Source organism: Mauremys reevesii, linkage group 4 (assembly GCF_016161935.1).
Source record: "Mauremys reevesii isolate NIE-2019 linkage group 4, ASM1616193v1, whole genome shotgun sequence".
NCBI lineage: Eukaryota > Metazoa > Chordata > Testudines > Geoemydidae > Mauremys > Mauremys reevesii.
Window position 1 is genome coordinate 62,989,626 of NC_052626.1, and position 25,485 is coordinate 63,015,110.

General features: G+C 43.6%; 2 protein-coding genes across 18 annotated transcripts in view; one reads left to right on the forward strand and one right to left on the reverse strand.

Annotated features, from left to right (window-relative positions):
• The window catches only part of STARD9 (StAR related lipid transfer domain containing 9), a 174,345-nt gene extending 170,588 nt beyond the window's left edge, over positions 1-3,757 (forward strand). For 7 of the 8 annotated variants that reach the window (XR_005597981.1, XM_039536965.1, XM_039536963.1 and 4 more), the window contains one exon: positions 173-995. Coding sequence is in view for 6 of the 8 variants with exons in the window: in XM_039536965.1 (XP_039392899.1) it covers positions 173-274 (102 nt within the window). In the remaining 2 variants the exon portion in view is untranslated. Of the gene's footprint in view, positions 1-172; positions 996-2,367 lie in introns of those variants that run through there. The other variant, XR_005597980.1, reaches the window with a different exon arrangement.
• The window catches only part of CDAN1 (codanin 1), a 94,147-nt gene that overhangs the window by 43,124 nt on the left and 25,538 nt on the right, over positions 1-25,485 (reverse strand). For 4 of the 10 annotated variants that reach the window (XM_039536975.1, XM_039536979.1, XM_039536981.1 and 1 more), the window contains 16 exons: positions 24,696-24,839; positions 23,813-23,979; positions 23,061-23,142; positions 22,296-22,385; positions 20,880-20,934; positions 19,613-19,746; positions 18,930-19,033; positions 17,980-18,129; positions 17,128-17,191; positions 16,490-16,568; positions 15,154-15,311; positions 13,180-13,287; positions 12,763-12,826; positions 11,009-11,211; positions 9,290-9,397; positions 6,588-8,441 (listed from right to left, as the gene is read on the reverse strand). In XM_039536975.1, coding sequence (XP_039392909.1) covers positions 8,316-8,441; positions 9,290-9,397; positions 11,009-11,211; positions 12,763-12,826; positions 13,180-13,287; positions 15,154-15,311; positions 16,490-16,568; positions 17,128-17,191; positions 17,980-18,129; positions 18,930-19,033; positions 19,613-19,746; positions 20,880-20,934; positions 22,296-22,385; positions 23,061-23,142; positions 23,813-23,979; positions 24,696-24,839 — 1,836 coding nt within the window. In that variant the 3' untranslated portion in view covers positions 6,588-8,315. Of the gene's footprint in view, positions 1-6,537; positions 8,442-9,289; positions 9,398-11,008; positions 11,212-12,762; positions 12,827-13,179; positions 13,288-15,153; positions 15,312-16,489; positions 16,569-17,127; positions 17,192-17,979; positions 18,130-18,929; positions 19,034-19,612; positions 19,747-20,879; positions 20,935-22,295; positions 22,386-23,060; positions 23,143-23,812; positions 23,980-24,695; positions 24,840-25,485 lie in introns of those variants that run through there. The other 6 variants (XM_039536973.1, XM_039536974.1, XM_039536972.1 and 3 more) reach the window with 3 other exon arrangements.

Below are 25,485 nucleotides of genomic sequence, written 5' to 3' on the forward strand. Positions count from 1 at the left end.
TAAACACTATTGGCTTTTTCCTGACTCATCGTTATTTGTGGCCTGCTGGCACATTCTGTGACACAGGGACTTTACTGTGTTCTCTTACACCATTTAGCCATTGGAAACCCACACTGGGAAAACTCTTGACTCAAGAGCACTCACAAAAACCCTTCTATTTTAATTTCTGCAGGTCGATCTTGGCGCCCCAGCTATACCTGCACGGCTTCTGAGCTCCATTGTTAAGCGGCAGCCTCTGGTGATTGCTAGGCTAGCACATTTTTTTGCTAGTTAATGTTAGTTAACAACAGAACCAGACACAGTTACAGTGGGAGACAGCTGCTAAGTACCAAGGAATAGATCTGAAAGTCTTTATCTTCCAGACAAAGTAACATTTTGGCTTAGAAAAGATGTCCCACTTCAGAACTGGAGATGAGACGCCACAGGCTAACCAGCCATGGGCAAAGCTATTACTGAAACAAACAAATGGAAGATCAGCAGCTCCAGGAATCACTGTTCAAAGAGTAAACATTTCTCGGGTACTTGTCCTTACCAGAGGTAGGTCCCTTACTACACTTGCTGTTCAGTAGTGGGAAAAAGTACTGCCTGTAGAAGTTCTGTCAGCAGAGGCAGAGAGCGCTCACCTTGCAAGCAATCAACATCTATATGCAGAAATCTGCTTGGGTGCAAAAGACAGGTTACAGCCATTTCCAAGTGCAATCTTTCCTCCTCCACTGCTTGTGTTTTTCTTCCAAGAAAAAAGAAGTGATGTAAGAGTATATCATGGCCAGAGGCTTTTTACAAGCCCTTATATAGAGAAACAAATCTGTTGTACTGCTCCTTGTAGCATCTGACAAGAATGATGCTTACAGATAGAGGCTTCATAATAAACATTGTAGATAAAGTCAGCTTGCTCACTTGGAGGAGTCACTTCTTCTTGGCAGGGTTAAAACGTTAACAGCATGACAAGCTAATCATTCTACACCCCGCCTGAATGAAGATCTAAATCCAGTATATCAAACTGTCACTATTCAGCAACAGTGGCAAAAAAAACATACCTCAGGAGATGCAATTTATTAGTGCGCTACTACACGATCATCGTAATGCAGAATTAGGTGCTTTGAAGTGGAGAAACCAAATTGACAGTTGTAAAGCAAGACTATTTTTTTTTTTAAATAGAACTGATGATTCAAGTTGTTTCTAGAATTAAAATCCTGCAAACATGAAAAGTTTAGCTTTGTCCTGATGGCTGTTCCATTCTTTTTCTCACCTGTACCAACCAGAGTGTCTAGCCTGTGACATTGGCTACAATGGGACAGTTGCTAAGGTACAGAGCCTTTCTGTTCACAGTTCCCTTGTAGCATTCCTTATGAGCTCATGGCTGGGAGAAAATCTCCAGCTGAGTTTTGTCTGAAACTCCTGCTTTAAAACTTTATATACAGAAAACCCTCTTCCTATAAAATTCGGTCATGAAATTCTTTTAAAAATAATTAAGGGACTAGGTTTCATTGAGCTGTATTATTATTATTTTGGATAAAGCTCTTCAACATTGCTATAGCAGAGAACCACTTAAGGCATTTTATTGCTTGTAAGGGGTAAAGGTCCCTGCTGTCCAAGGTAGTACTGCACTTTAAATGTGATGAATGGGTACCTATATAAAGCATCTAACTTAGACAACCAGCCTTAGGGGCCATGTTGGGGTGAAAAAATCATGGCTGTTTTTCTTAACTTCAACAAGTCCAGTGCACCTTTAGAATCTGAGAGCTAAAGTCTGCCTTCAGTTTAACTCTGCAATCCACCTACTTCACTGAGGTTGCACATGCCTAACAGGGCAGAATTCAGTTCTTAAGCATAGTAAATTAGACACCCATTTGTGTCAAATGGTCCAGAAAATTAAAGTAAAATATTCAGATCAAATCTTTGTTCTAGTGTGACAGGGATGAAGTGATTGCTTAGCACCTACTCAACGACTGTTAAGTTTATTTCATTAATCACTCACCTGCCAGAGAAAACAAATTCCAGAAATAGCTTTCAGCAAGTGACAAGCCCCCACGCTGCACTCCCCAATGTTTAAAGGGATAACAACCCATTTCCTTCTTTCCACTAAAAAAAGCCATCGTGTATTGATTTGTTACTTGGGGGTGGACTTTAAGTGCACGAAGCAGAATTCCTCCTAAGTACCCCAGAACCCTTTGATTCAGACTTAGCAGTAGCTACAGCACATTGTAATCCGGGAAAGTGCCAATAAGCTATTTTATTGCAACTAGCCAGGGAAAGGTATGAAATCTTCATATAACCCATAAAATATTTGCTGTTTAAGTGAAAGGTTTGCTTGTTTTCCATTATTTTGGACATGGCACTCTGTTAATGACAAAACAATATTTTCAGGAACAACATCTAGGACGACTCAAGGAGGTCAGTGACAGTGCCTATTGAAGGATAATGTCTTATTGTACAGTGCATCAGATGTTTATTTTTATAAATGCATATGATTGTTTTTTCTATGTTTACAAATTAAGTTATTTATATATATGCACTTATTTTGAAGTTTTTTATATGCTGATGAAGCTAATTTTTATTTTTACTGATATCTAATTAATAAGCTTTTTTTAAATACAATCGTCAATTGATACTAATTAGCCCTATTTATACAAATGTTTTCTTTTGCAAATAACATTTTATGATACTGTTAATGTGTGGGATTGGTTTGTTTAGAAGAAAAGTGGGACAAAAGCCAGCTGATTTATTTATCAAGACTAGGCAAAAACTTCCTGTCAGTATTTTACTATCATAGCAGTAGATTTGAATGATAGTGAATCAAATCAAGCGTACTGTATCTCTTATCCCATCTCGCTCTCAGCAAGGATTGCTATTTTCATATCCATAATAAATGGTATTTTCTACATAGAGAAAATGCTCCAACTGACATTCATGGTCTTGACTCAACATGCTCTATCTACTCAGCTCCTCACAAAATGTGAGAGTTAATGGTCATTAAAGTGATTTAGGAAATAACTAAAAGGCTTACTTGATGATAAAATTCTGTAGGGCTTCAATACAACATCCTCTAATGAGAAATTACTTATTAACTTCTATAAATTATCTAATTCTCTATGAAAAATACAAACAGCACAAGACACTTGCAATTCCTTCAAAGCATTATTATAGCATTTTCCATACAATGCAATGCCTAGCTGTTAATTTGGAGATACTGAAGTCAGGAGTATAGCACTGAGTCTTGTTGAGACTTTTCAAGATGCACTTTAGAGTATCAACCCTAACAACTTCCTAGCTGACCTCCACCTGAGGAGTAGCTAATTTTCACATTTTTTGGATGGCCACTGTTTTCCACAGAAGGGGAGGGAAGGCTTCTAGCTACTGGGATTTGGTAGGAATAAATGCACCCACCCACCTCACATGACCCCTTTCCTCCCCCACACCATCAGCAGCAGCCCCTAAAGAGTAGGCATAGAGCAGGGGTCTCAAAGTCATGGCCCGAAGAGGGGAGATACATGCAGACACCGCCCCCTGCAGCTCCCAGTGGCTGGGGGAGAGGGACAGAGATACCATCATTAGTTGCCAGGCAGTGACACTTTTTTCCACAATGAATATAAACGAGTCAAAATACTGAACACAACTATCTGATGCAATCCTGAAGGTTTCAACTGCTCAGTCACTGGGGCCAAGCATCGACAAACTGACAACTGAAATGTTGCCAAGTGTCTGGCAAACACTAAAAACTCTCTGGCAGGCGAAGAATTGTATAAAGTTATATGACAGTTTCATTATTTCTAAGAAATTTGAAATAAAAAATACAATATGAATGTTTTCTTTTCTGAACATCATCTTCAGTGACATTATTGGCCTGCTGGGAGGATTTGAGGACTGGCACTGGGCCTAAGGTAAATGGAGTTTGAAACCCCTGGCACTGAGCCTCCAATGCCTGTGTAAGGAAAAGTGGAGAGGGAGAGAACAGGACATTCCCATGCTTAGCTAGACTCAAAGGGGGCAGAAAGGCTTCCACCCAAGAGAAGCACACACTCCTCCCCCCTCCCCCCCAATGGTACCTCACTCCAGATGGATTCACTTGAGTAGAACACCAGATTTATGAACCGACCAGTCAACCACACTTCATTGGGAACCAGAAGTACACAATCAGGCTTTAGCAGAGACCCAAAAAAAAAAAAAAATATACAGTGCAGTACTGTTAAACATAAGCTACTAAAAAAATCCCTTTCCCTTTAAAAAAGATTTGACAAGGTAAAGGAACTGTTTCTGTACTTGTTTCATTTCAATTAAGATCGTTAAACTTACTATGTAGAAGAAAAACACCGCTTTTAAGTCACTGTTCAGTTGTAAACTTTTGAAAGAACATTTCAGAGTTACAAACAGCCTCCAGTCCCGGGGTGTTTGTAATTGAGGTTCTGTTACAACACTGAAGATGAGGGCCCTGCTTTCAACATAATGCTCAATGGGTGATTTATTTAATCTTAAACTACAGAAGAACTAGATGTACCCCCCTAGAGAGCAGACTGAACATTGAAAGTCTGTTACCTGATTATTTCTTTTCTAGGCTAGGCCAGTCAGAGACAATTAGGCTGTGCCTGTCTTCCTGCAAATACCGGATGCACTTCAACTTCTTCATAGGGCTTGGCCCCTCCTCATAAGAGCTTTTAACACTGTATAGGAACACAGGGGTTACTACATAAATTCCTGAAAAATATGAAGTATGATAGTGATATACATGGACTCTCAGGAAGCCATGGTACAGATACACAAAGAATGTACCTTGGGCAGGGAGGGTGAAATCAGTCCCAGAAAAGAAATAAGGACATTTTGCAGAGGCCATTGGAACATGAAGAATGATGGTGGGGAGGGGAAGATGCAGGGCAGGACAGGAAATCTGCCCCATCCCTAACCTAAGTAGTAGTCATTGATGGTGGCAGTGGTGGTGGTTGGGATTAAGGGGGACCCTCACATAGAGGAGGGGGTAACGGGCACACAAAAGCCCTGAGAGTGGGGGAGTTGCAGGAAGTTCCTAAAATAGAAGGGGATAAGGTGGTGGCACACAGGGTGCTTGTAGGGATGCAAAGAGTTCCTGGTATGTGGAATAAATTATCTACACAAGCTACAAGTGCAGTCTCTCTCTGTTTGCCAGAAGCTAGGAGTGGGTGACAGGGGATGGATCGCTGGATGATTACCTGTTCTGTTCATTCCCTCTGGGGCACCTGGCACTAGCCACTGTCAGAAAACAGGATACTGGGCTAGATGGACCCTTGGTCTGACCAGTAGGGCCATTTTTTATGAGGTATCCAAAGATCATGCTCTGATTAGCATGGAGTCTAAGAACAGGTATAATTAAATTCCTAGACTCCTCACCCAGGCTGGTAGCATTGTCAGTGCCCTGTGGATTAACAGATAAAAGAGTGGCATTTTGTACTGACAGGAGCAATTGCTGTAGGCAAACCAGAGAAACTGCCAATGACAGCATCTGATGGGATTACGCAGAAAAACCTCTTCCTGGTCCAACAGTAGAAAAGGTCTCCTGGAGAGATTACGGACAAAGAAGCTAGAATGCCCATTTTATGGATCATCCTTGCTGATCATGCTTTTTGAAGTCTAGGATGGCCCAGTCTCCTCCTAACCCTTTTCTCACTAGGAAGAAAGTAGAGCAGTGCCTTGAATCTCTTTCCTGGGACATCCGAAGAAGTGAGGTGCAGCTCACGAAAGCTCATGCTAAAATAAATGTGTTAGTCTTTAAGGTGCCACAAGTATTCCTGTTCTTTTTCCTGGGACAGGTTTTATTGTCATTAGCTCTAGCAGGTGTAAGATTTCCATCAGAATGGCTTAATGTTTTCTTATTCCTGGAGTTTGGAGAGAGGATGAAGGAAGTTGAGGAGCCTGGCACTGCAGAGAGCATCCATACTGCAATGACACTCATGTCCACCTGTGTAAAGTTGACTGGAACCATATGTCTGGGAAATGAACCAAGCAGCTCCTTAAGTTTATCTCCATATGAATGCAGGCTCTGTTGCAGTTATACTGACTATAAGATGTCTTGTGGACTCACCCTAGAGAAAACAGATGAGAGGTGGAAAAGATGACGTTGCTTGTTATTGCCCCAAAAGAAACTTTAAAAATCAAGAGGCTAAAGGGCAAGGAAGAAGGCCTGAACTACCACTCTGTTTCCACCATCAGCAGCAGATAATCTGATGCCATGGCACAGACAAACCCTGGAGCCTGGAGGAGAGACCGCCAGCCTTCACAGGAAGAGAGGTGCAGCCCAACCGTTTTGGGCTGGGGAAAGTTCAGAATAAAAAACTTATTACAAGTAATGTGAACAACACAACTCACCAGCCAGCGCAGGGACAACATGTTGGCAAAGTCATTGTTACACCTGAGTTGGCTGAAAGAGACCCAGCAACTTCACTATTGCAACAAAAGCCTTGCAGAGTGTTTACAGGATGAGTGCAGCTCCCCAGCCATGCTTCTTTAGAGATGGGCATCCTTGTGTGCTTTAGTTTGCACCAGTTTAAACAAAAAACAAAAACGAGTGACTCTGTGCACTTCTAGCTTTATATACTTACAGTTCAGAAACAAAACAGGGCTGCATTTTGGTAATCTGTTTATTATAGCAAATCTGGCAGCTTCACTGAGATATCAACAGTGAAATGGTCCTGTTATACTGAGCCCTGAAGAGCGAGTGTGCTGTAGCATGAAGCACACCTGTTCTTTCAGTTCATACTGCAGCAGCTGTTCCTGTCCACACACTTTGTTCACATGATAATGTTATTACTGAACATCAACCTGAGCATGATGACAGCAAACAAAAAACACTGAAAAGGCAGATACCTCGTATTTGCAGTCTCCTTCAATCCAGCACCCAACAGTCAGAGGTGACAAAACTACCCAAAAAAGTTGCAACATGCACATTGTCCTCTTTGGTTTCCCTCATTTTCTCTGTGTCCAATAGGCTTTAGTAGTAGCCAGATTTATGTAGTTAGTCTGATTTTTAAAAACAATTTAACTCCTTGACATTTCATTTTCTACCCCAGGAATTCCTACCGATACCAGCGAGATAGGCTAATTAGCAACAGAAGTGTTCATGCAAACAGCCTAGGATTCACCTTGTCTAGCTGTCTTATGTAACACAATATTTGCTTTTGAATAACCTGTATTTAGTGAGGAAAAGACACTCCATCAACCTGTTAGGCAAAAGAAAGAAAAATCTTTCCTTATAGAGGGAGGCAAATCCTATGCAAAACTCTCTGATGGGGACTGGATTTTAGCAATATATTAGTCACTCAACACTTGGAACACTGTATTTAAGATACTGGCAGTTCTCCTTTTAAGGTGGATCCATGAGGATGGACATGCCATGAATAGGACTGCTTCCTTCCAACATCCCAGTGATGCTACTTCATGGAAGTTCAGTTACATTTTTCAATCTAATTACTCTAGTCTGAGCTTATGACACACAAATATTTCTATGGAAGAACCCCAAACTCAAGGCAATAAGGATTTTAAAGACAGTGAGTAACAGATACACGGCATTTATGCTCACACTACAAAAACAATGCCTCTTAAAATACTGTCAGCTCTCCCCAGTAAAAAAGATAACCAGATAATCTCCCCCTCAATTCTATAAAAAACATGAAATACAAGTGCTGCTTTTGTTAAGTGAGACACAAACATAAGCATGAATGTCCTTTAAAATAATATCTGATCCAATGCTCCAAAATATTGTTTTTGTGATTTTACTTTTAAAATGAGTCTTAAAAACTTTAAAAAACAAACCTTCAAGCTTGAGCTCATGGTGAAAAATAAATATCCGTTCATCAACTTGGGCTATAGTTTGACCTCTTCCCTCTCCTGGTAGCACAGTGTATTTCCTAAAAGACTCTATAAGAAATCACACTAAGTTAAGATAAGAGATGGCACCTTGGGAAACCACCAGAAATCCCTCCAGCAGCGTAGCAGGTTTTGTGCATGAGAACGGATTCCAGACGCTGTTCAGAGCCTCTTGCTGCAGGAGTACGAGATGTGTTTCCACTACAAGTGGAAATCATCAGCTGTGAATCATGGTCAGGTTCTTAAGAGTTCCAAACTTAGAGAGCAACTCTTAGAAGCATTTCCATTTGCAGATGTAGGGATGTGTGTTCCTGTCACACCTAGTGACCCTCCTTCGAGGAAAAGTTTGATGCAGGTTTTGCACAAGTGACCTTTCAATGCATTGTGATCCAAGCAAGAGGCTTACTGCATGGACTCAGCAGCATTATCAAATTCCACATGTTGAGTTCTCCTCAGTTCCTTAATCCATACAGAGATTGTCTGCACTAGCTTTGTGCTGCCACGGTACCTCTTGGTTGTCTCACCAATTCACAAGGCCTAGTCCTGGGTTCTGCAACATGATACTCGGATATAAATATTCTAGAAATAGTTTCCAATTCTTCCAAGAAATCCTGCAACAAACAATGCAAATCAGAGACCATCTTTTAGAAGTGTGAACCAAGGGATGCAAAATTCTTTTGAATAATATAAAGTTGAGATTTCACAGGCAAAAATGGGGTCAAAGTTTTGTGTTGGGATGTTAATACAATGACGCAGGCTAGCGACCGCAGCTGCCGAAGTGATAAGATACACAGATTTGCACGCCAAGCCTTCCCTTTGATCCCTGTGCCCATCTTAGTTTATATACGAACCTATCAGCAGCTAAAAATCATTGCCTGATTCTTAAAGGTGCTGAGCACCTGCAGTTTCCATTAACTGCAGTGGAATTTATGGGTGCTGAGCACATCAAAGATCAGACCACATTTGTCAGAAGACTAACTTGAGACTCCCACATTTTACACATCTGGCCAGCAGGCTAGATTCTCTGGTGCATTCTGGTGATGGCAAACAGGCTGAAAAGCAGCTAGATCTTGCCAGCTGAGAATTTCCCCTGGCATAGAGAAGTTCTGAGCTGGAGCAGAGCCAACATACCCAGCCTCCTGTTAGCCTGGCCAGGTCAGGGGATGGCCAGAGTGTGCTGCACTTCAGCTGTCCCCAGCTAGTTTATGGTTTCTTGGGGACCACTGTCAGCTGGTACAGTGGCAGGTTTTCTAATCTATGCTGGAGCAGGGCAGGCACAGATCCAGCCTAAGACAACCCTACACACGTTATATTGCACCAAGCTGAAACTCTGCGTAGACAAGAATCTGGGCCTAGGTCTTTGAGAGAGTAGTACAAAAAACAAAAGCAAAACGTCAAACTGACACAGCATCCTCATAGTCATGCCTGAATATTAAATGAAACATAAATAAATACTTACTGAGGACCAGAGAAGTTCTTGGAGGCTATGTAAGCAGCTCTCTATCTCTGCATTTCCCATCAGACCATGGTCAACAAGACCATGAAGCATAAACAGGAACAAATCCCACTGCAGAAGGAACAAGGAGTGTCAAGTTCCTCAAGATGAGCTATGGCCTGCTTCTATTTACTGCTTTGTAAGAACTCTGTACAAGTTATGTTTTGAATTTACTCAAATCTGTATTACGGGGAAAAAACAAAAGGTGAAAGGAGGAAGTAAACTCTGTCCCTGGGTTCTGGGGACAAGCTGCACCTGATAGATATCGTCTACCATTCTGAATGACGTAAGTTTCCCTTGCAGCTCACGTAGTCTATTCTACAATAAAACAATCACACCATGTCAATGTTGATAAATGCAAAGTAATGCATACTGGAAAATATAATCCCAATTATACATACAAAATGATGAGATCTAAATTAGCTACTACCTACCACTCAAGATCTTGGAGTCATTGTGAAGCATTTTATGAAAACATCTGCTCAATGTGCAAAAACACTAACAGAATGTTAGGAACCATAAGTAAAGGGATAAAAAGACAGAAAATATAATAATGCCACTATATAAATCTGTGGTATGCCCACATCTCAAATACTAAGTGCAGTTCTGGTTGCCCCATCTCAAACAAGATATATTAGAACTGGAAAAAATACAGAGATATGGAACAGCTTCCATATGAGGAGACGTTAAAAAGGCTGGGACTGTTCAGCTTGGAAAAGAGACAACTGCGGCAAGATATGATAGAGATTTATAAAATAATGAATGGTGGGGAGAAAGTGAATAAGGAAATATTATTTATCCCTTCACAACACACAAACTAGGGGTTATCCAAAGAAATTAACAGGGAGAAGGTTTAAAACAAATATGAGGAAGTACTTCTCTTCACACAATGCACAGTCAACCAGTGAAACTCCTACTTCTCACCATCACAACATCACCAGGTAATAACTGAGTTAAATAAAGATTCGTAAGTTCATGGATGATAGGTCCACCTATGGCTATTAGAAAAAATGACAGGGATGCAACCCCATGCTCCCAGTGTCCCTAAACGTCTGACTGCCAGAAGCTGGGACTGGATGACAGAGGATAGATCACTTGATAAATTGCCCTGTTCAGTTCACTCCCTCTGAAGTCCCTGGCTCTGGCCACTGTCTGAAGACAGGATACAGGGCTAGATGACCATTGGTCTGACCCAGTATGGCTGTTCTTACATTCATTTTCAGATCTGGATTCCCAGTTGGAAGTAGAATAAGTGTTTCCTGCCCAGCTCAAGGAGAGGTTGGGAATGCCCATCTAATTTTCAACAAAAGCCGATATCCTGGTCTGGAACTAGACAGGAAAATTCTTCAGACCCAAAGTTAACCATGGGGCGATTTATGTTTACAGTCCTATAATCTCTCAGGTTGATCAGCAATTTTATCATTTGTTCTGGCATTAAACTGAACAAATTCTAGCGTCACTTGCATCTCCCCAAACATAAGTATTACAGTCTGCCTTCCTGACAACATTATACACTGCTCTTACTTTTCCGCTGTCCCTGAAGAAACTCATTGGCAGCTGAACAGTGAGAGCCAAATCCTGCTAGCCTTACTCACATGATAGTCACAGAAGTCAACAGAACTCCAGTGTGAGTATGGCGAGCAGGATTGGGCAGCTGGTTCTGGAGAGCTAAAGAAGTCCCACCTCACGTTGCTCGACTTCTGCAATGTAGCCAACATTCTTCCTGCTGAACATCAGCTGAACAGGAACAGGTGTCCAAAAATCTTCCTTCCAAACCGACAGCAGCGATTTCAGAAGGCTGTAGACAGCATTCTTCTTCCCTCGCTGTCTTTCAGGTTTCTTCTGGGTTTGAGGCTTAAGGCCCTGGATAGGAACACGATCTGAAACTATGGGACGGAGGGGATGGACCAATACAGTTTATTACTATTACATTTACAGTCATCTTGGTACGTGCAGCACATTGTTAGTGAGCTGACAGGCTTGGTTAGCACCAATACAAACACCAAGGTGAAAACACTCATGAAGAGGCAATGCAGAGCAGCAGTTTCAACTGAGGGGGGTTGGGGATAGCTCAGTGGTTTGAGCATTGGACCTGCTAAACCCAGCGTTGTGAGTTCAAACCTTGAGGAGGCCATTTAGGGAACTGAGGTAAAAATCTGTCTGGGGATTGGTCCTGCTTTGAGCAGGGAGTTGGACTAGAAGACCTCCTGAGGTCCCTTCCAACCATGATATTCTATGAATCTTGGAACATGCAAAATTCTGGGTTCTGCACCCAAGGCAGAAGACACCACAGACAAGAAATAGAAGTCTGTTCTGAAGGTGACTAATGCTACTCTACTGGTCTATTGCCCGCAAAGCTGGGAGAAGACAGACTAATAACTAGTAGCTAGTTTTATTGCTAACAGAATGGGATGTAGTTGTGACTCCTACAAAAGGCAGTGACTTTAACTGAATAGAACATTTAAATTAAAAAAAATTGTACACTTTACATTAATCATTTTACTGGTAGATTAGTAGCTCCCAGATTTATGTGGGGCTGCGGTACTCTCACTTTATAGTGGATGAACTGTTTTCTCTAAGGACAACATATTCATTTTTAATTATTCTTATTACAGTACTTCTAAATACAGCTAAACAATGAATCCTAAAAAACTCTCAGACCTTCCTTGTAGTCTCTTGTCATCTCATAGAAAGACAGAACTGCATTTCCAGCCCCAGAAAAGAGTTCAGTGTAAGCATTTCATCCTTCCAAGGTACAGCAGACTGCTCTCTGAAAGGGGAACATTTCAAGGGGAGCCCTACTCCCTCTGAAGGCTCTAGATAGCGGAGATTAGGAGACTGGCCAGGGGGAAAGCTCTGCACCCACGTCATTAGCTAGAAGTGTGTGAGGTATAGATGCACATCAGGTATCAGAAACCATGACAACATATTTAGAAAGAGGGGAAATCACACACTGTAGTTGGCTGCTGCCAAGAGATTGAGAATATTGCTCTGGCTGAACCTGCACAGAGGAGTCACTAGTCCACATGAAATGAGCTACTGACTTTCTCTCACGAGCGAGGCATGAAAACTAGAATCAAACATTACATTTAGGAAAAGGTTCAATTCCAAAAATCCAGAGACAGGGATCTCAGAGCTGACTGCATGTCTGAATGAGGGGGCCAAGAACTGGGAGGGGAAGAAAGGCGGAATGAGGTAAATATGTAGTTGAAGGAGGGTCAGCTCAAAAGACTGATATTTGTGAGGGGTTTTAAGAACGCAATCTCCCAATAGTCACCCTCTGGGTTTTGCAATGGAACATCTTTGCAGATCCAGTGACACTTTTGTTACAAGAGATCCAACAAAACTCTGAATGAAAAGCAGGGAGACCTAAGGGGCACTCAGAGGTGAGGGGAAAGCAGTCAGCATTAACAATACACAGGCGACAACTGGCTTACCTAGGAGAGATGCCAACTCTACAGTGCACCTAGCCAGCTGCTGCTCCGATGTGGGACACATGAACTGAAAACATAAAATTGGCATGTCACCATCAGGGAATCATCCCAGAACCTGCAGCCTCTGGTTCAGACTGATCAGACAGGAGCTTTGCATTAAAAATAATTAGGAAAGACACAAGCAGCAACAGCAGGAGCCACAGAGCTGCTGACTCAGGGTCATTAAAGAAGGCATTGTTGGAAAGTTCCAGAAAATTCTCCACGAAAATAATCAATCTTCACATACCCCACACATCACATGCAGATATCTAGGGTCAGAGAATGAAACATCTTTGCCCCCTAACACAAGCTGAGACAGGTTCATTACACTAGCAGGTATACAGATGGCTCAGAAAGCACTGCATACTTTTTTATTTCTACCTTTCTGCACTGAAGCGTTTGGCTCAGTCTTTTCAGCAAGCACTCCAGCTGGACATAGAGAATGCCTTCATCTTCATCCCTGGGTCCCACAGCAATAGAGAGCACATCCTAGACGAAAAAGCAACAACAGCTCATATAACAACTCATACTTTGCATTTATAGAGACCCCATTGGACTGAAGATTAAGTGATTTACAATCATTCCTTAATTTTCACACACAAAAAAAAACAAACCCAACCCACACACAGACCATGAAGGAGGTTAGTATTATCCCTATTTTACAGACTAGGAAAGGGAAATAGAAATATTGCCACCCATTTTTTCAAACTTGGGTGCCTGAAGCTAGGCACCTAAATCTATATTTAGGCATGTAATAAGTGGCCTGACTTTTGCCTGTAGCTCTCACTGATGTCAATAAGGGCAACAGCTTCTCACCACCCTTGCAAATCACATCATCACTTAATTAGCCACCCACATTTCAAAGTTTTGGTCTAAGTGATTTGCCAGAAGTCACAGAGAGTCAATGGCACAGCTGGCAACAGAACCCAGGTCTTCTGACCCCTGCCTCCATCCACCATCTTGTATCTCAACCACAACATCATCTTCTGCCTCTCTATGAGGCAACACCATTATTACAAGGAGCGCCATATCGCACTCAAAACAAATGTGTAGCATTAACTGTCTGGTTCCTTGGATCATATTTTTCCTGATGCTGTGTGTGGTTAACACCTAGCATCATTAGTGACTTACCAACCAGTACTAGTATGCTTGAATGACAACTAAAGGGCAGAACTTCAATTAGAAGACATGGAAACAACTGCGTTTTAGAATTTCAAAAGGACTATGTCAAATCTAGTCACTCCAAATTTAAGCTGTGTAAAAAAGCAAAATTTAAAAAAAAAATTAACATCTTCATATAACTTTCCATGATTTTTTTTTTTTTTTTTTTTGTAATTCCAGTGGAAACCCCCCCTTTTTTTTTTTTGGGTAAACAAAAACACATTCTGTTGCAGTTTTTGCAACCAAAACACTGGAGGCAGTGGCCTAGTACATATGAAACTGATAGGAATCTGACTATAGCAACTCTACTTTCACTACCCAGGTAAACAAATTAACTCAGAAAAACAAGCAGAACAAATAGTGAAAAGCAGATGAGATTATTAATATTCTTTCACTTAATAATTTCAGGTGATGGTGAGAGAACTGTTTGGGGGGTTTAATTATATAATTTCTAGGAGAACAGCATCCATTTAAGCCTGCGACAAGAGAGGTGGGAAGGCATTTTATATCAGTTCTAATAGGAAGGGAATCTGGAGAAATCAAGCCATCCGACCACTCCCTTCTTTCTCTCTAATTTCAATTCCCCCTAAGTCCAGTTAAATGCAGAGGGAAAGGCAGGCAGGCAGGCAGACCCCTTTCCACAGATTTGCACTGATGTAGCTGACTGGAACTCAGCAAACAATTCTGTTGGTGAATAAGAAGAAACAGAATCCAACTAGCTCTGCAGGGCTGATTGGGATAAAGACCAGGAAATACTTATTTTAGTCCCTGAAGTCAGCAGAGCTCACTGAAAAAACACACAGGGAGCAGATCTGCAGTGTAAGGAGGAACCATTTTGACATGGTCACTCTTCATAACAGAGTTGCACAAAACTCTCACTGTGGCAGGATGGCTCTTACATCCCTAAAACAGGGACTGTGGACTTATGCAAGTGGAGTCAGATGGACATCTCCCTCTCACCCCACAGCCATGTCACCATGAACACTGTATTTGACAGGGCTCCTTGAGACCAGAATGCTGATCTCTAAGCAGCTACTGGAAGGGAGTGAGAAGCAACATAGGTGCACCCGCCTCCACTCCCACCCCACCCAGGCTCAGAGCTTGTTCCTTGGAACTGTGACAGCTTAACTGTACCCACGGGAGGAAAGTCAAAAAAGTATCAATGTAACCAAGGAGACAGTGGAAGTTCTGTACTTTAATCTCATTGATGATCTGAGAGGGGAACGGAGCATGGTGCTGGCAGTCGGGGGGACAACCTTTCCTCTCCCCCTGTGCGTCCTCACTGGGCAAGGAAGGACCCTGGACTCTCAACATCCGATTAAAGGTAGTTCTCACTTCTCTTTTGATCAGTGCTGTAAGGAACAAATAACAGGGCTTATTACATTCATATTTTTCTCACAAAGGATATGGAGAAAACAGTTTCCAGAAACCACAATATGGGGTGTTCCCTCAAATCTTTCTCCATTGAGTGGTGTCTCAGGACCAGCATGAGGAATGTGTTAGGTTTCCAACATCCCAGCCCTCTGAGCTCCTATTCCTTCACGTAATCACAGGCTCCTGAACGCAGGCACAGGCAGAGCCAATGCTGCACCCACAGCTCTTCTCAGAAGTGTAGGTTAGTGGTAATACCTAACCCATCTCTTGAGCCTTCTATTAGAGGATCTCAGTGTGTCCTGTGAACATCAATTAAGCAGGAGATAAACTAGCATCACTCTGAGGTAGTGTTTACACTAGAAAGCTGAACTGGTGCGTTGTGCCAGTTTACACATCAATGCTTTAGCATGGCTGCACTAGCCATCACATCAATTCATGTTCTGAGCCCAGCATCCACGCTAGTGCTGTTCTAAACCATTTTAGCTGCAACACCTACTGGGTACCTATCCCACAGTTCCTGGCACAACTCCCAGAAGTAATGACTTCTGCGATTTTCTGAAATGCTACCAAGGCACTATGGGACAGTAGCTGGAGAACTATCTTTGAATCATTTCACTGCCATCAATGCTAGCAGGAAACCAGTGCAGTCTGAAATGGTTCTGATTAAACTGGTGTTCTGCTGAAAGCAATTCCAATTTGAGTGGTACCTGTTCTGGAGGCAAGCCCTAAGGAGTAGTAGTTGGTGTGGACACAAGGTATTTTAGAAGCATGCTGAAGGGACCAAGCAGATCTTAGCGCTGCAAACGTCTAGTGCAGACAAGACTTTAGCCCAAGCAACAGATTAGGAGGAAGCCTCCCATATTGTAGAACCCAGCACGCCCCAGACAGACTCCTGACCTCAGATCCTGAAGTGACCTAAAATGCCAAAGTCTGAGAACTCAAAACCTTGGAACGTGCACTTAGGGTTAGAAACCAGATGGGTGAGGACAGCAACCCCTTCCCCTGCTTCTAAACAGGTATGGATGGGCAGGACAAACCTTTGACAAGAAAACCAGGGAGAGCATGTACTTCATTACACTGGAAAGACCTCTCTGATCTTACAAAAGTCCCTGCCTTCAAGTCGGGAGCAGCCACAGTGCAGAGAGCTGAGGCCTACCTGTGATGTTGGTTGACAGCCAAGTGCAGGCCTTCTCAGTAGCCAGTCCCACCGCAATGTCTTCTGCACTGTTCAAAACCTTTGGAATGGATAAGCAGCAGTGTTACAGTTACTGCCATTCACAGGACAGCCCTGCCCTGCTGGGCAAGGAGAGACAAAGGAACAAACTCTCTAGAGAAGAGACTTCATTTCAACATACATCGTGTTCAGAGTCAACATGTGCGTCTCTAGATAAACTCAAATGGGACGAGGCTGCTGTCATGGAAACTGGGTTCTCAAATGACCAAAAGGGCCCCTTTACACACATTCTCTATGTGAAGCCCATTGACTCAGGCAGTATTTGGGGCCAAGAAAGATGTATTACATTAATGATTAACGAATCACATTAATCGTAACAGGAGTTAACTATGAAGTCAAATGATAATGATGTAAACAACAGTTAACTATTTTGCTGCTGGATCATTTTGACAGAAATGCCCAGTTAACCTGGGCAGGCATGAGGCTCAGAGTGATTTTACATCCATGTGTCAGTAAACTCGACCATCCTATCACGGAAGGGTTTAAAAGTGGCAGCAATGGCGATACAGGGATACCGATCAGGACTGAAAGGCAAGGCCTGTAATAGACACGGTACATACTGCTGCTGATGTCTCTTCTGGCAGCAGCACTCTCACAGCCTCAGGCCCTTTCAACCTGCAAAATCTGCAAAGGAAAAATGGCAAAGAAAATATACTGTTGTGTCAGCCAACGCTCTAGGGCTGGGTTCTGAAACTTGATTGCACTGAGACCCCCACCCTTCTGACAACAAAAATTACTACACGACCCCTGGAGGAGGGACCGAAGCCTGAGCCTGCATGAGCCCTGTTGCCCTGGGTTCGGTGGCCAAAGCCCAAGCCCAAGGGCTTCAGTCTCAGGCAGGGGGGCTGTATCCTGAGTTTCACCACCCAAGGCCGAAGCCCTCTGATTTCGGCCCCAGGCCCCAGCAAGTCTAAGCCAGCCCTGAGGTCCTGACCCACAGTTTGGGAGCCACTGCTCTAGGGTGACAGTCAAATGTCCCTGCAGGGACTTCCACCTGCTTTGTTACATTTCACCACTTGAACATCATAGTGGTTATGACCAGACAGAACCAGGTAAGCAAAGTTTTAAATTACAGGCTCCTGCTATAGCCAGTTGAGCCGTAACATCCAGGATTCCTTCCTTCCTCTCCCAAAAGAGGGGAAAATACAATGACTGGAGTTTAAGTCAGTTTGGAGCTGAAGGCAGCGAGGGTACACAGGACTGTATCCTCCTCAATTTCTTTCCAGGAACAGGAGGCATCCAAAGGGAAACTGAGCTCAGGTTACAGGGATCCAGCTAAACACACCAGCGTGTCTGAAGCAGAGGTTGGGAGTTTTAAAAATACTGGTGTAATCTCAAAGCCTGCACATCATTAAGGACTCTACAATGAAAAGGAAGAGAAATGACTCATTTAAATAACTTCTCCTGCTTACTCTCTGCCTTTGTGGAGAGCCTGCGCCCCTTCCTCGTACAGCTGAGCACACACCTCGTCCAGCAGTTTGCTATGATTAGCATCCTCTTCCTTTACCTTATCCTGCAGCATGACCTCTGCCCTTTTGACCAGCTCTGCTACCAGTGTTGCCCTGTTACAAGCCAATGGGACAACAGAGAGAACAAGCCAGGAAATCAGTATGTAGCCTTTATATCCTGCTTCCAGAGGGGCAGCATTTTCCTTTAGATCACAGATGAAACAAAACACTGAGATTAAAAACGCCATCACGTTATTTTATTAATCTAACTCCTCCCCCGCACCCCACCATGAGAGAGTCTTATCACAAGCTCACTGGAACTCATTGCCACAGGATGTTGAGGCCAAAAACAGTGAGATTCAAAAAGGGAGTGTAGGTTTCTATGGCTAACAGGAATATCCAGAGTTATCAGTTATAGCTAACAAATTTTGGAAGGGCCTAAGCCAATCTCTAACTATTAGGATTTACGAGACCCAACATGAGGGGTAGATTATCCCACATCTGCCTACTGTGACGTGTCTTGGATCTTCCTCTGAAGCATCTGGTGCTAGCCACTATCAGAGATATGACATTAGGCTACAAGGACTACAGGCCTGATCCAACATGGCAATTTCTATGTTTCCATGTTCACTCCAGGCAGACATAATCCAAAGTGACAAGGGATACACAGCTCTCCCCTGAAGATGCTCACAGAAACACCCTAGGACGCTAAGCTCTTTTGAGAGTGCTAGAGCAGACAGGACTTCAGGCAGCCAGTCACCGGCACCCTGCCTAGACTGCCACTCAGATTAGTTTCCCCCAGGAACTTGCAGTATTGAACTCAACAGGCAACTGGACACCCAAATGCTTGGCCTCAGAGATTAAAACCCAACAGGCAAGCAGGGATTTTCAGAGGTGCCCAACCCAGCACTTACTTGATGTGCTTAACACAGTTGGATCCCACCCTCTCTGCCACAAATTCCACTGTTCTCCGCAGGGATGGAGGCTGGTTGTGGAAGAAGGCCTGCTCCAGCTCCACCTGCTCGAGAGGAAGAACAAGCGCTACAAACAGACCAGGGCACTCCACATCAATCCTCCCCGCTGCACTATAGGAATAAACAGGCCCAGGGCACATTGGCTTTGTTGTGTACTGTACAAGTAAAGGCACAAAACTTGTCTAAGCTAGAGCATTTGATGACCACAACCCCGGCACACCCTGTAAAATGCTTATGTCCTATCTTCCTCTCACCTTTTAGCCCAAAGCTTATTCATTTTGAGTTGTGAGAAACTGCAAAACAATTGACTGATAAAGGGGGAAAAAGAGGAAGGAAAAATATGGATAGCTCTGCCCATTCTGAGAGCAGCACCTTTTCACAGCAAGCTGCAACTGGGAGCACTGTATGACAATGGTGCTGCTTTATCCCCTTTAATTATAGGATGGACAACACTGTACCACACACGGAACCCTCATGTGTCCGACCATGGTTATAGGGGAGTCAGAGCAGTGTAAAAAGAAAGAGGTACATGCCAAAAAGAAGAGCTATTTCATTACATGGAAACAGAGTGGATCCCTAACTTGTGCAAGGAGTCAGTACACAGCTCCTCAGGTTTTCTCTACCTGCAATTTCTGTTGTGTGACAGAAGGCTTAGGTGCCAAGGACTCTGCAGCGGTTGGGGTTATTTTCCTTATAAAGCCACCATTTTTTGCACCACTGCCAGCCACAAAGGAAGCCAGCAGCTTCCGTAGTTCACCTGTAAAGAGAAAAACAGGTGTAAAGAGTAGTCCCCACATATATAGTCATGATAGTGGGTAACAAAGCCAGACGTGCATAGAGAAATTCACTGAACCAGGTTCTGCAATAGCAGAGGAGAATAAGTTTGGGATCCAAGGTGAGGCCAGCGCAATCCCAATATCCCACACAACCAGGGTGGTGAGGAAAGCCGGCCACAAGCCTCTACCCTTGCAGGGTGGCAAGGCACCCCCAGAAGCTGCACTCCCAGCAAGGAACAGAAGGCAGCACACTCTTCCCAACATTCAACAGTGACCCTTCAGAAGGATTACAGAGTAGTGACTTGGACAAGGTTTTCACGACAATCCCAGCCAGTCCTCCTCAGACCGCAGGATGGAAAGTGGCAGCTCTGCAAGGGCCACGCGAGTTTTGGGAGAATCAAGGACCCTCAGCACTCCGGTGTCATTACCGAGAGAATGTCGGAGGTGAGCTCAGTGCGGGGGATTTCAACCCTTCAAATTGTGGTGCACATTTCTCATGTAAGAAACATTGCACTGACTGTACAGCCTTCCCTGCAGCCACATACACAGCAGTGTAGCCCCAGGAGGTAAAGCCTCCCCCTTTCATCTTCAAAGCCAGCACTGGCCCTCCACAATGGTCAGGTGGGCGCCTCCGTTGTATGAGTGCACAGCCACCAGGAGGCAGTCTCTCAAGGAAACGATGACGGAGGGTAACTAGCAATCCCGACAACACAAGCTTGACAGTATATGATGTCAAGATACAAAGGGATCCCTCCCCTCTGCCTTCAGTAAGTGTCAGCCTAGAGACCAGGGTACTGTCACAATCCAAACCCTTCCCATTTAAACACAGCATGGGACAGCCTGGCACTCCCCCATTCGAGTCTGACTTTACATGGAGAGCAAGGCTCCCCCCGCCCCTCCCCTGTGAATCACTAACTCTGCACAGCCAGAACAGTCCATCTGCAGCCTCCCTGTCTCCGAGAGGTACTTCTATCAATTGTGGTTGGAGTATCCATGACTTGGTCTTTTCATCAAGGTCAGAGTTATGATATTCAAGGTTGTGGGAAGGGGTAAGAAAGATGACCTGACTCATGGGACCAAAGAATGCTGGCACTAACATCAATACAATACTCACCAAGGAAGGGACAGCAGGTATAAAGTAACTGCTGATCCACCAAAGGCACAGAATCCTGGTAAAGGAAGAAAAGGAAGCTGAAGGACAGAACAGCTGCAAAAGGGAATCATATTTAGAGGATTAGAAATCCCTTATGTATCAAGCAGATGTCTCACGGCACCTTACCCCCCAAAAATGGAGCTAATCACAATCCAGATCAAGTGCTTCTGAAGGGAGACAAACTTTGAACACCCACAGAGCTCATTCCTGCCCTCAAATGTGCAGTGAACAGTGCTGCATTTCAGAAAGATCTGCCATTGCTTGAGCTTTAATCCTGATCTCTGTCAAAACCCCACTGAGAGTGGATGGCTGTAAAAAGGGATTAGGGACCCCCAGTGGAGGCCTGCTGCCCTGACTGGGGGAGGAGCCCAAACTAGGAGAAGGGTAGAGAATACACAACTATTAAAAATTAAAGCTCTACCACTGCTTCCATCCAGACACACAGAATCAGTCTACTTGACTTTAGACTCTGACCTATGGAGTTACAGGACCACACACACACACGCCACCATATTATCACCTGGCACAGCCAAGCAGGGTAGAGATGAAGGGAGGGCCTAGCATCCCATCATTGCGGGCAGCGTATATTGTACATATTTAGGAGAGGCTGCAATGGAGTTCTGCATCTCCCTTCTGTCACTGGAGGTGCGACTGGCACATATTACACTGTAACAAGATACTCTCATATAGTGATGAGACAGGCTGGAGGCTCCCACACACAGCAAGGGAGGTGGGATCTGAAAACTGCCTATTTGTTGGCTTGAATTATTTTTTACCCTCTGAAGTGGTTTGGTTCAGGTGCTAATTACCCTTTGCCAGGCCAGGTGGATTGTAGGGAATCCCAATAGAGCAGACTTCTTTAAAAAAAGATCTAGTCACCTATTTCTGGTTCTGTCATCACTCCTAGCACCTGGGACAGGCTGTAACTCTCACACAGACACTGCACTGTGGATAGTCTATCAAGAGTAGATCAGAGTCTGTAAATAAACATGCTTGTGTGCCCTAGCAAGGCCTCATCTCCTTGGCAAAGCACCCCCAGTTCATACTGTCCACGCTTTCTCCAGTTTAGAGTCATACTGGCAGTTTACCAAAAGCACTGAGGGGTAATTTGCATAAAACAAGCAGATTGCAGCTGCCTGTGTTTTTAATATTGAAGTCCAGCTCATGGAGACTACAAGTCTCAGCATAAAATGCAATCTGACCAGTCAGACAAGTTGAAGCATTGCATGCTGGAGCCTACAGCGTCAACACATTTGCACTGAAGACAAGCCACTAAACACATTGTTGAAATCCAGAGGCTGCACTTGGCCTGCAGGTCACCCATGCCTGAATCAATCAGCAGCAAATATTAAAGCAGCTACTGTTACACAAACTTACCAAAGCCTGAGCAGATGTCATAGTGTCCCTCATCAACCCCTCCTGTTTGACTTCACTGGTGAAGAACAACTCCTCTGGGACCGAGGGGACCTGGAACACAAACCCTCAATAGCTGCCATGCACCGGCAGTCAGTGAGTGAAATACAGTCCTAGCTACGGGGTGTGACAGTCTTTCAATGTTCTAAAAAAATATAACCTGCCACTCAATTTTCCATACTCTGCTAGACCCACCACGACACAGGTAGCTTCTTTCTATAAACCAAGAGTTTATTACCCTACATTTCACATATCCCAACCTCCCACCAGGGATCTTTCATATCTCTCACCAAACTTCAGGGGTCTCTCACTCCCATTAAAACAGGCACCATTCTCCCAGCTGAGGACAGAATGGGTCTCCCTTTGGAGTCTCATCAATGCCATTTCTTAATCAGCTGGACAAGTTTTCTGTTGATTAATGCAAAGCACTGCCACCTCCCCACAGCATTCAGCACACTGCCTTTGCAGTGCAAGGCAATTTCCAATTTCAGTGGAAACTGTGTGCACTCGTAACAGACAAAGCCCTTTGCTCTTGAAGAAAAGTGCTATATGGTTTAATGAAGATGAGATCTATAGAAATAAACTAGGGAATTATCCAGGAGTGTTAAACTCTCTACAGAAAGGAGCTCGTGTTTATTTTATCTCACTTTATTTATCTCATTTTCAATTGTTTTCTATTAACTTCTATCACACTTTTCCTCCAGCCATTTACACTTCCAGCTACTGTACCTGAAAAAGCCAGCCCAGCACTGCAAGTATCAGTAGCTTGTTTAGGAAACTCATCTCCTTATCTTCAGAAAGGACCAGGCACCTGCCATGGGGAAAGGGCAGTAGACGAGACCATTAAACCTTGGCTGCATTAATAAAAAAAAATATTCTCACTATACTATAACTTGTCGCCATGCTCTCCATTTCCTTGACCTGTTCCCTGCCTTGTCTACCCTAAATCTCAGGCTCTTTTGAGCAGGGAAGAAGTCTTAGCCTGTGCATGAGTGAGTGAGTATGTGTGGGTGGGTGGTGGTATAAAGTGCATTGTACGTTTGGTCTGCAGCAGCCACGGTTTGGTGACCTTAAGACATGCTACAAATCCCATCTCTTTGCACTGTTTTTTATGGAGGGAAGAAGAATTGAGAATATTTGGGCAGTGGGGAACTCTGCGGAGGGACTTAAGTTTATATTTTGCAGCTGCACACTGCTTGCAGACACATGGGAAGTTGTATATATTTGGTCAAACTCTGTATTTGAGTCAAAAGTTCCCAAAGCTTGGGATGGACTCCTCTTAATATAGTATAACATCAAAAGAAATACAAGTGATTTACAGCTGTAACATGGACAGAAGAATTAAGTGATTTTTATAATGGTCCCACCTGAGAGCCAGCATGCAGCCTCACAGCCACCATTTTGGAAGAAGAGTGGGATGTGATTATCATTGCAAAGAAATGTTTTCAAGCAAGTGCAGGCATCCTTGCTCAGTCTCTCACCTGTACAGCTGCAGGAGGAGGGAAAACACCCTCCAGTAGTAGTCAAGGAATGGAGCAAAATGGTCCACAAGGGAGAGGAACTCTACAATCCAAGGAACAGTAAGGATAGTACGTCGATTCAAGATAGATTGTCTCAGGAGCTTCAATACATCCAGTACAGGCAGGGTCTTGATGGGCAACACAGAGTAAGTCAACTTAAAGTAGTTTGAGGCTAACTTTTCACACTTACTTCAAAAAGAAAAATCCACATCTACCTTATGGTTTTTCTTTCCATGATTTAACTCTTTGTACAATTAAAGTGGTAATAAAATGGCTAGTGTTTATATCTGTAAGCTTCCAGTTGCTAGAGATCTATATAAATTAAATATCCAGCTAGTAATAGCTAATGGAGATCCCACTGTAGCTTTGAGAAGATGGTCTTCTGGCTAGAACCCTGACCCGGTATCAGGAGATCTGAGTTCAATTCTTACAGACAATAAAAGGCAATTTTCATCTGGCAACATTCCATATTAGTGGAAGTATTTAGCAGAGACCTAAGACACTCCTGAAAGTGTTTCTGCCAGTAGAACCTGACACAATGCAAAGGAAGTCTTTCCAGTGTATTCAGGTCTTCGATACAATAGCCATGCTTCAACAGCATCATCAAGAAGTTCAGCACTGCACCACTTACTAACTCTTCCCTATCTCATACGCTCTTCTTCACCCAACAGGACACACACATAGGAGACAGGGCACAGCACAGTGTGGAATGTCATTCTGAAGTCTGTTCCACCTCATAAAATGGTGCTGCCAGAGGCAGCAGAAAAATATCTGCCTCATCTGGGGCAAAGGAAACTTACTTGCCAAGCAAAAGCACAGGATGGTTCTCTAGCAGGTTACTTACTTGGTTCCTTAATGCCACCGCAGACTCCTGCAAGTCTCTGCTTGGTGGTTCCACTGTTTGGTATGGCAGGAAAACAAGAAATCCTAGAAACTTTGCCAGGAGCCGGAGAGTCATAAGGGCCATAGTGAAACGCTTTTTTTCATCCTGAAATGGAGAGAAGGAAAACTGGTCAGGGACACCACCACACCAAACTGGGAAGCAGTTATCTACCAGAGTTGTTCTCTTTCTGCATGGGAAATGCCTCTCAGCTTCATCCTCCCCACCACTCTCCAAAAAACTCTTTCCCCTAAAACACAGAGAAGGCACTCTGCAATATTCAAGTCTCCTTCAAAAGCAGAGTTCAGCAATCAAGTGCACTGGTAAGAGTTCTAAGGGGGGTGTTTACAGGACCTCGCTTCTCTTCAAAGTCCTGCATAGACAGAGGCTGAGCTCATGTCTCTCTACTTTTCTCCATGGCAGCTGGGTTCCACAACAATGCTTCCACTGACAGAGTCCAGGTTTCAGTTTAAGAGTGTTTTCAGCAGACAACCCTCAATTGTGAAACTCACTGCTACAAGAGATGAACCTGAGCCCACCTCTTCCAGCCTTCAAAGTATCACCTCTTCCAGCAGGCATTCCCTGAATCACATTGCAATACAGCCCCAGAAACATGCTCCAGGGGCATGCCACTTAGATCTACAAAAGCAGCTTAGAATTGAGTGCAAGTAGAGACCTGGCTCCTCCTCCAAAGAGACCAGTGGAGTATATTTCATCAATATAAATGTAACTAGATATTGTGGTGATGGGCACA